Source organism: Melampsora larici-populina (assembly GCF_000204055.1).
Source record: "Melampsora larici-populina 98AG31 unplaced genomic scaffold MELLAscaffold_6, whole genome shotgun sequence".
Lineage (NCBI taxonomy): Eukaryota > Fungi > Basidiomycota > Pucciniomycetes > Pucciniales > Melampsoraceae > Melampsora > Melampsora laricis-populina.
In genome coordinates this window covers 907920-918245 of record NW_006768770.1, presented here as the reverse complement: position 1 = coordinate 918245, position 10326 = coordinate 907920, and the positions used below count along the sequence as shown (strand labels likewise).

General features: G+C 39.4%; 3 protein-coding genes across 3 annotated transcripts; 2 read left to right on the top strand and 1 right to left on the bottom strand.

Annotated features, from left to right (window-relative positions):
• Positions 1 to 460: 460 nt before the first annotated feature.
• On the top strand, positions 461 to 2304 carry MELLADRAFT_71054 (uncharacterized protein; the record flags this gene model as incomplete). Its single annotated transcript, XM_007406568.1, has 6 exons — positions 461 to 567; positions 646 to 919; positions 1055 to 1255; positions 1356 to 1493; positions 1597 to 1710; positions 1803 to 2304. The coding sequence occupies 5 exons, from the start codon at positions 787 to 789 to the stop codon at positions 2036 to 2038; spliced, it is 822 nt and encodes a 273-aa protein (XP_007406630.1).
• Positions 2305 to 3345: 1041 nt separating this feature from the next.
• On the bottom strand, positions 3346 to 4289 carry MELLADRAFT_124003 (uncharacterized protein; the record flags this gene model as incomplete). Its single annotated transcript, XM_007406347.1, has 6 exons — positions 3346 to 3470; positions 3593 to 3600; positions 3697 to 3760; positions 3822 to 3968; positions 4031 to 4090; positions 4160 to 4289. The coding sequence occupies 6 exons, from the start codon at positions 4287 to 4289 to the stop codon at positions 3418 to 3420; spliced, it is 462 nt and encodes a 153-aa protein (XP_007406409.1).
• Positions 4290 to 9921: 5632 nt separating this feature from the next.
• On the top strand, positions 9922 to 10098 carry MELLADRAFT_94462 (uncharacterized protein; the record flags this gene model as incomplete). Its single annotated transcript, XM_007406569.1, has 1 exon — positions 9922 to 10098. One exon carries the CDS (start codon positions 9922 to 9924, stop codon positions 10096 to 10098), a length of 177 nt encoding a protein of 58 aa, XP_007406631.1.
• Between the last annotated feature and the right edge of the window lie 228 nt (positions 10099 to 10326).

Below are 10326 nucleotides of genomic sequence, written 5' to 3'. Positions count from 1 at the left end.
TTTTTTCGGAAAAAACAGAGTCTATATACACTTCTGGCAGTGGAGAGTACATATAGATCATTCCAATCATTCAACCATGCTACAAATCGTGATGGTCACTTGTAAAGTTGGTTGTGGTATCACAAGAGAGTGAATGATAAACCCCTTTTTCTTCAGAATTGATTTCAAAGCCGTCAATTTGTGAGGCTCCTAGGCTAGTTTGCATACAAGGCCTTTTCATGCTTTGTAGCTTGATTTCATAGGCTTTGTTTGAGTCTTGAAATTTCAGAAGTGCTTAAATTGATTGAGTAGGGGGCTCTTCTCTGACTCATCTGTATGCGGTGATGAGCTGATATGCACGTCAATGAAAAAGGAGGGGAAGGTGTAGGGTATCTTGGACTCTGGAGTGTGAGGTGTAAATTAGTTTAATCAAGTGTATCAACTTTGAGACAGACAAGACCAGCAGCATCTCAAAAGTCAGACCGATTCCACACACAGTTTTGTCGATCCAAGTCTCCACACATCTAACGACCGTCTCATTCGGCATACATACACAGCATCCGCGTCAGATCTGAATTCATGATACCAGTCAGTCAACTTCCGAGATATTCTCGTTCTTCTCAAGCTCATTTGAACATATCTCCGTTCGACTCCTGTTTTTTATAGATCTTTCAAGTCGACGACTTATAACAATCATCGCTTTTGGTCTCCTCTTTCGAATCATTCGCTTCACGATATCATTCGATTTGGTCCTCTTGACCATCACTTGATCCATTCATTCAGATCAACATTATTATTTAGCATCCAATGGATAATTCTACGTCAGCCCTCTCCGAGGAAATGAAAAAGCACGATGCCGTTCAAGTCGCGATGATGGAGGAATGCTTGATTCTTGTCGATCAGGAAGATAATCCGATTGGAGTAGAAAGTAAAAAGACATGCAAGTTGACTTCCAAAATGGTTTTCAATTCCATCAAGTCACGATTCTTCAGGGTTGAACACTTGACTGATGATCTTGGATCTTTTTAAATTGATCTTTTCGATTTGGTTCATTCATTCTCTGGTCTTTGAATAGGTCATCTAATGGCTAACATCTTGCCACCTCGCTCATTACTTCATCGGGCGTTCTCTTGTTTCTTGTTTCGCCCATCGGATGGAAAATTATTATTACAAAAACGAGCAAGTGAAAAGATTACCTTTCCAGACCTTTGGACCAACACATGTTGTAGTCACCCACTTGCTACCAAAGATGAGATGGAAATAGCTGATCACATTGGTTAGTATACTAAATCTTTGTATATCTTATCTTTCCTGCAAATCTCATATTTCATTCGGATTCTCATATGATTGCCGAATGTCTCTATTTTTCACTCAAGGTATCAGACGTGCTGCGCAAAGAAAACTTGAACACGAATTAGGCATCCAAGCTAGTCAAGTCCCCTTGTCAGACTTTGTCTTCCTTACCCGGATTCACTATTTGGCACCTAGTGATGGTCTATGGGGTGAACATGAAAGTACGTTTGCTCATAACAGCTTGATTTCGAATCTATTTCGAAGCTTCCTTGCCTGTGTAGATTGCTGACTTGAACTCTCATCAATTTGATCCCTTTGTACTAGTCGATTACATCTTTTTCATCACTGCTGAAGTAGACTTGGAAGTTAATCCTAATGAATGCTCCGACGTCGCTTGGGTCTCTCAATCTGAACTTCAGGATATGTTAAATGAACCAAGTATGTGACCAAGAAGCTGGCGCCATGCCTTGGATTACAATATTGATTGAAAAATCAGCCTACTGATGCAATTTCAATCTCACTTCACTCAGATAATGCCTTCACGCCTTGGTTCAAGTTGATCGTCGACCGTTTCCTTTTCCCGTGGTGGAAAGTACTTTTGGAGCGATCAACCGATAGCCCAGTTGATGCTCGAGCTCTGGCTGACGTACATGACAAGATCATCCATCGAATGAATGAAGCCAAGGAGGCAGATGTGATTGTCAATCACTCCGATGAAAAATGTCCTCTTGATGTGGCCCCTTCTGCAACGTCTGTTGCTGTTTAATAACCGTCAAAAAACTTGTGGAGAACATCATGACACTTTGCTCAAAAAGTCAATGGCCACTTGAATAAAGAAACACGAAGCTAACACAGATTCGAAGCACTAGCATTTATCTCCAAACATAATTTGTATATGAATACGCAATCCGTGATAATTCACATGTTGGCTATAGTGATCTCTTCTTGTATACACGTCATCTATATATGTATACGGACAACATGCATATTCAGCTATCGTGTAATCAAAAGAGGATCATACTTTGCTTCTTTACTGTATTCCCCAGGTAATGGACGTCTGAAGCAGAGTTGTGACGTCTAAATGGGAGCGTATCATTGTTACCCCTCGGTTAGCTAGAGTTGAAGCTCAGTAAAGCAAGGCCACAAAGCCACAGATTCCACCCATTAATATTCCTCTACATTTGACTATGTTTTGTTACTTGCAAGAGATGATTTCTATCTTTCTCTTCGCTTCTCATCTCATTGTGATGTCATATTTATCATTCAAAGATTGCGATAGCGTCACACTAGGTCACACTACATGCCGAGAGGTTCAGACATTCGAGCGTACGTGTTCAAACATTTATTCAAAGATGAGATTGATTTATCTGCCATCGAAACATGATCTTTTGACGCTGAAGTCATCTACGCGGAATCTTGACTTTATCCGATTGATAGTGGAAACTCGAACATTTAATTGCAGACAAACACCTGTATGACACTTCCGTTACGGGAGCTGCGTGGAGATGTAGGAACTGAGAACGTTGGAATAGTTCTTGGTCTGCACAAGTTACCATGACCATATAGTAACAAGATTGCAATTGGTTAAAACAGCTGATGATATCAAAACTTTGACTTGATCAGACCCAAACATATACAGTCTTACTGAACCATTCCCACAGCATTGGTTGCATATATCATGTGTGTGTGTGCGTACCAATGCGCTCACTATTGTGGAGATTTTGGTCTACAATACTGCTGCTGGTGTGTTTGGATTCTCGTCCTGACAATAGACGTCACGCTTCTGGTGTTCATCACACAGCTTGACAAACTTCAATTTAACTCAGAGAATATGTGGAATATATAATTGTCTATTTTGCAAACAGCTTTGCCAGTATGATAACATTGAAGCTTATCAGGTGAAAACAAGATGTGAGAACCAACAAGGGGCTTGATGGAGTGAGGCGAAGCAAGTTTTGTTTGACAACATTTGTAAGAGATTCAAAAGCAATTTCCAAACACATCTTGATGATTTCTTTCAAGTGGATATGCTAGAGAATCAAACAAGGCAATTCACAACTTTGCGAGGACAAGCAACCAATACCCTTCATGTCTAGAATCAAATTCTAACTGTATGGAAAACCGCGGTCCCAATGCTGTTTGTTCCTACACGGTCCACCCGTCCCATACTTCGCCTGGGAGAATGCAACGGGCACATCCTGTTGAGAAAAATGATGATCAGCTGCATTCAAGACACTTGACTCTTTCAGCCGGTATCACTGGTGTAGACCGCGACAAGTGAGTTGGGATAGAGGAAGATGTGATTTCTAAGGTTACTCACTTCTTGGTCTGCATGGAAGATGGATATGAATGAATGTGATTTTGTCGATCAGAAGTGTGTATCGATGGGTTCTGGTCATGATCAATAGATGAAATGACACCTACCTAGAATTCGGCGCTACTTGGCCACAAAAGTGTGTCATTGATTTATCTACGGGCGCAATACAAGCTGAAAGATGTGGAAAGTATAAGTGAGTGAGCAGCGGATGTCTTACACCGAGACGACCTACCATAACCAAATGCCTTCCCATTGCGAATAAGCTTCGTAAAATTAGGGCACTCTATGTCACCACCTATTATCCCTCGAGTTCCTGCGCCTGGAACTCGGGCGTTGCTGGGTATCAATGCGCCGTTGAGCGGAAGGCAGTACCGGAAAGCTGAAGGTGAAAACTTGGCGATCAGATTGGAGTACGAGTTTGATGGGAAGCACAGCACTCACATTGAGCTGTCGGGGGACAATCCTGGCATTGATAACGCACTTTGTCACTAGATGCACATTCTAATGAAAAAGCCAAGATTAATATGCTTATTAAGAGTGTATCATTTCACAGATGAGTGTCTAGCTCACCTCCCCCATTGATATTACCCACAAACCGAGCATTGCATACCAATGGAATCACATTGTCTCCTTGAGTATGACTAAGAGGGATTGAAGCTATGAAGCCTATTAACACCAACAACCGAGCTTTAGAAAACATTCTTTTTGAGAGTTCAAGATAGTATGTTCGAGGAAAAGACGCTGATAAGGTGATGGAGTGAGGCAGAATTTTTTATCACCAAGTGCTGCTGGATTTATAGCATCTAGAAAACCCAAGCCATGATAATCACTGGATATACTGTGCCGCGCCGAGGCAAACACGATCACATATTGAAGCGGTGCAACGTGGTGCAGAGCGTTGCGAGGTGCAGCGTGGGACTAACTAAGTCACTCCTGAGAGCGCGCGCGTGTCCTTCGGAGCCAGGCTCCGGGGGACGTCTTTGCAGTTCGTGGGCCTTGTGTCAAGCTAGAGCGTGGGATGATGTTGTTGTGCGTTCATTATCGAATGTGTGCCTCTACAAATATCCACCTTGAAAAAATCAATCTGCCATTCCTGAATCCTCACTCAGTCTCGGGCTTAGCCAGAGCTTCTTCAAGCATCAATCACATTCGAGAATTCCTTCAACCTTGTCCTTTGTCTTATCTTGCCCCATTTTTGCGAAAAGGCTTCCGAAGTGATCGCACTCGTCGCACCCCCAATTTGAGGCCGCTGTGATATGACGGGTGGGATGCAGGGCGCGCCAAAACGCACTGCGGACCCCACAATTTGATTTTGTTTACCTTATGAATCCATCGGTCGGACCTTCTCTACAATTTTATGAGGTGCACTAAGAAACCTGTTTCCTCATCGAGCACTCTTATCACAAACCAAAACTATCTTCTTATACCTCAAAGCTTGCTGCTCATTAACAACCTCAGACCTGAAATTTGTTTTGTCGTTTGTTCTTGTCAAGATTTCGGAATATATCCCGCAGCGTTCAACTCGTATTGAAAGACATCCACTCAGAACAATTATACAAAAGCACAGTGCCTCAGGTAACTGAATTCATGACCTATCAATCAGGTATTCCGAATCGACATTCGCCTCTTAATAGATTCAAATATCGCTGAAAGGCTTTTGTGGATACGGTCGGTGTTACATTATCATACACATGATGATCAAATCTTAAATTTCCAAGAGTTTTCCAAGTCTAAGAAGGAAGAAAACTCAATCTGATCAAAAGACTTATTCAAGATAAAGACAAAGCTCAAGATGATTTCATACTTCTTGAATGCACCATCGATTCACAACACTTAGCTTAAGAAAGCCCTATCTGCGCGGCAGAACGCGGCGGCGCAGATACATAGGGCTTTGTTAAGCTGATCACAACACGTTCCGGCGTTCGACTGCAGAGATCGATATCTATTCTTCTTGCTTCATTCCTTTGTGACTGCAAGCATTTTGAATCCTTACGTACAGGCAATTCCATAAATCCTACCCCAGCTTTACCGCTAATTTGCAGCCGCCTTGCGGTCAATATCGGACACAAGATATGATATCAAAATATACATACCTGTGGTTATCAGGGGCACAATGTAGTCTTTGCAGAAATTCAATCTGGAGCTTATCAAGCAAACAAGATTGCATATACAAACCAGAAAAGAGTTTTTGGAAATCATAGAAATAAGTTGAAGGTGAGGGTTGATCCTCATTACCCTGATGTCCATTAAGTCACTGCCCTATTCTCTGATTCAGCACGTATGTATGTGTCTTTTTTTTGATCGATCAAGATGGAAAAAGGCTGATTATTTATCCAGTGATTACTTAATTATTGGGTAAAAAAAAGACAAAAAGAAATCACGAAACAAAATAAACGTCAGTTTGATATCGACCTCGATCAAGAAGTGAAGAAGTCTAGAGCCAAGTTAAATCACATCTACGTAATGGGATATGATGGTCACTGCTTTTGAGGGCGTTTTTCGAAGCACTCACTACTCAGCTTATTAAATTCAGATTTTTTAGGATGAACTAAAGCTTGACTAAGATTTAATGGAAATGCTCCGAGGACGACAATGGATGGCGTTTGCAGCGGCGAGGACAGAGTCTAGAGATCTGGGGCAGTCCAACTGATCAAAAAAAAATTGGGGGCAAAGCTTGGGCAAGCGTTTTTTTTGAAATTGATGACATATACTCGAGGAAGGCGATGTAGAATCGTATTTTAGGGGGGTTGAGCTTGAACACCAATAGGTCTTTAATGTCGAGTACCCTCCCTCATCATCGATCAAACTCATCAGCATTCAACATGGATGCAAAAAAAAAATCAAAACTTAAATAATTTCGAGGCAGTACAGTTCACATACCAAGAGATGTCCAAATAATTCTTGATTGGGAATGAGATTGAAGGTCAATTTACATAGAAATGAATTTAAATCAAAGCAAAGGATTGATTCGATCGGGTTCACAACATACCAAATTTGTTTTTTGAGGGTCTTCAATCTGAAATCCGATTTTAGGAATCCCAATCGGTTTTTTTTCTTGTCATTCTTTTTGGACTCATTCATCCTATTCATCATCACACTGCGGGTCTTGATTGAGGGTTAATTTTAAAAGATGAGAGCGATTATGTATGAGGGATGGGGCAAGGAGGCTATGCAAGAGTTGTACAATCAACGTACTTCTATTTATGACGAGAATTAAGACTTCGACTCTGGCACTTGTCAACTTAACTTAATCCTTGTCAACTGGTCCTCCGACCGAGATTTCAAACCAAGAGCTTGATAAACTTGATCTTTCTCACGCTGCTTGATTTTTTTTTCTGCTTTTCGAAAAAGTCTTTACATTTCAATTGAATCTGGATCACCAATTAAATAAAATCCTTGATCAAATTGTAGAAAGACTTGACTCCTTTCTTTTCTATAGTCATTCAGTTTTCTACATATTCATCATCTTGTTCAAATCAAAAAGAGACCTACCTAAGCTTAAATTTCGTATTTATCAAACAGTTCATGAAGTTAATGAAAATCTAAGATAGCTAAAAACTTAAAAAGATCAAAAAGATTTCCCATTTGGCATTTATTGATACACACATTTTTTTTTACAAAAAAACTTTGCATCCTATCATAAGAAAACCATCTTCCGACTTTTATTCTCACGCTCCTCTCCATTTCGATTTCAGGATCACTATTAACGATCTGAATCTACCAGGCTTGACATTCAACGTTACTGTGTTTTTGTCTATCAATTTTTCCATTCGAGCGACGTGTGTGGCACCACAACTGAACTTTTTTGGAGTCTCTTGACTGAAAATTCTTCGACTTTCAAGAACCGTAGGATTATATTTGGGTTTGAAACTTTGACGCGTGGTTTGGTGATCAGGACGTGTGTTTTTTGAGGTGAAACCTTGTGTATGTCTCGTTTCGTTAGATTTGTTTACACCAATTTCCTTTTTGATTCTTTCTTGGGTGCTTTCTTTTGCAATTCTTTCCCTTTCTCTCAGTCTCTATTCGGTTTGCCTTACCCACGCCTTTTACTTTCGATCCTTGTCTCTCATCCTCCTCTTTGTTTTTTTAGCTCAATTAAGCATCATGACTTCATTCTCTCATGAAGTTGGATACAGTCGCAATTAAAGGAAGAGTTGAAGTCACCCTTGCTTTCCAAAGGATGTCATTATTTGCAATTTGTTGTTTACAGTCTCTGGGCTGAGCAACTCACAGCAAGCAAGCATTGATTGATTGATTTGATGAATCTTTGGATTATTTTTTACAAATCGTATTTCTCGATCTGTGGTTCAAATTTCATGTTTTGAAATATCATTAAAAAAAGAACCTGCGCAAGAAATCCTAAAAGGTCACTCTTTAGAATAAGAAACATCCTTAATTCGACTTAATTTTCTCTAGATATTATTCAAGTTTTGCGTAAGCATTAAACCCAAAGCGAAAGCTAAAAGAATTCACTACTTGAATTTCAAAAAAAAGTGATCTGTCTATAGGAGGCTTTTAATGATTTGATTTGATATTTTTTTTCGTTTTTCTTTGTGAGCACATTCGATATTTAAAATCCTCACTCTCTCGTTCTCTCTCGCTTTGAATATCTTCTTCTTTCTCAAGATTTCATTCTCCCTCTCCTCATTATCGATTGAATCTTGTGGGATAATTGTGAAACTGTTTGACTCTCTACCAAAATCCCAACTATCTTGTTCTATCAAATCACTTTTCTTTACCGCTCAATCGATTCGATTCATTTACAATTACCTTTTATCTGAGCTGCGTTGATCTTAACAGAACGCTTCAATAACATCACCTAACCACCACGCCCTTTTCTTTTGCACACATACGCACATTTATTATATATACAAAGTTTGTGCACAGGTGCCATATACTTTATTCATTTTGTATAGATTTTCAAAGAATCCCATAGTTTCTCTTATCACCGTAACTTCTTTGATTCAATTTCCTTGTGGTAGACTGTCCGCTCAATCTTTTGCTGTTGTGTCATTCCCGATCGTCTTCCTGAAGATTTGTTTATCTGATCTTCGCTTATCGTATACATATCCTCATCTTTTCTTTACTTGATTATCAATCCTTGATTTCTATCACACATTTTTCATCTTATACTTTTCTTTTTTCATTCTCAAGGTTGAGAGATCATACATATTTGGATTGTGTTTTTCTTTGGCATCCTTGTCTTTCTTTTCTTTTGGTGACTCTGGTCTCCGTAGCCCGGGTTAAATTCATCATTAAATCTAAATCTTACTCTTGGAACTCTTTTTCCCTTTTCTATCATAGTTTTCGTTTCTATCGAATTCTTACAGACCTACGAACTCACACGACATAAAGTATTTGAAGAAATTCAAAAGAAGTCATCAAAATCAAGATTATCATTTTGCGATTGGTTTGAAGCGTGCGAGTGTATTCACTTTAAGCATCATTAAAAGTCAAGGTGATTGGATAGTTTTGTTTTTGTTGAATGAGATTGATGAAACTGATTAGATATGAATTAAATTTGATAGGATGATAGAAATGAAAGTCGAAAGTATGGCTATGAATGAGTTTGGTAATAATGAGATTTCAGTGAATGGTGAGAATGTGATGAGTGGATGTTATTCAACACCTCAATCAGCACCACCAGCCAGCTCATCACAACCTTTACTTGAAGTTACTAATGTGAATATTGTACAAAATAAATTAAATAGTTCCAATCCGATTGATCACGTGAGTTTAGTCAAGATGAAGGTCACGTGTCTACTTAATCGTGTTTAATGATTTTGATTTTTGAAATTTAAATTTGTAGTCAGTCTTACCTTCACTTCATGAGTTACTTTCAACTGGAACATCAACTCAAGAACAACCACCACCACCACCACCAACTTCAACTCAGCAAGAACTTGAACAACAACAACAACAACAACATCAAGCAATAGACTCACAACAACATTCACCTGATCAACAATCTATCAATCAATCAAACTTAATATCAAACTTAATCAATAATAATCCTAATCATTCTCAACCTCAATCTCCTAATCCAAACTTATCAACTTATCATCATCAACAACAACATCAACCTACTTCATATCACCAGCAACCTGATAAACACTATCATTCATCTGATCTTCATTCTCACCAACATCATCAACATCAACATCCTCATCATCACCATCATCAACAGCATCCTCAAACACGTCATCAACCTCAAAATAGGATCAATCAAATCGGATTCTCTCCTTCAACTCTTCCTGGTTCATCTTCAGATCGAGCTCATTCTCCTCCTGCTCTTTGGTCTCATTCTCAAAGATCTCATCATCTTCATCACAATGATCCAAACCAACTCAGGCATCGTAGCATCTCTCTCTCAACTCCGACATCATCTCATTCTTCCAACAGTCTTGATCATGCTCCGTCTCACTCGATGGCTAGGATCTTACCATTGCCTTATGGACTCGCATCACCCGATCTACCTCACATGGAATCTCAATCAGCATTACACATGACCTCTCTACCTGAATTAGATCATAGATATCATCATCAACTTAGTGGTTCAGCTTCTCGTCGATATAGTCAAAAACTTATACATGGTTCATATGATACCTATCCTCCGTATGAATATCACACTTCGATTCCTCAGACTCATTTGCCACAAACTACGTTTGATTTCAATTCACGATTACCATCAAGTCCTTCACACGGTCTTTATAGATCAATTCCTCATCGTACATATG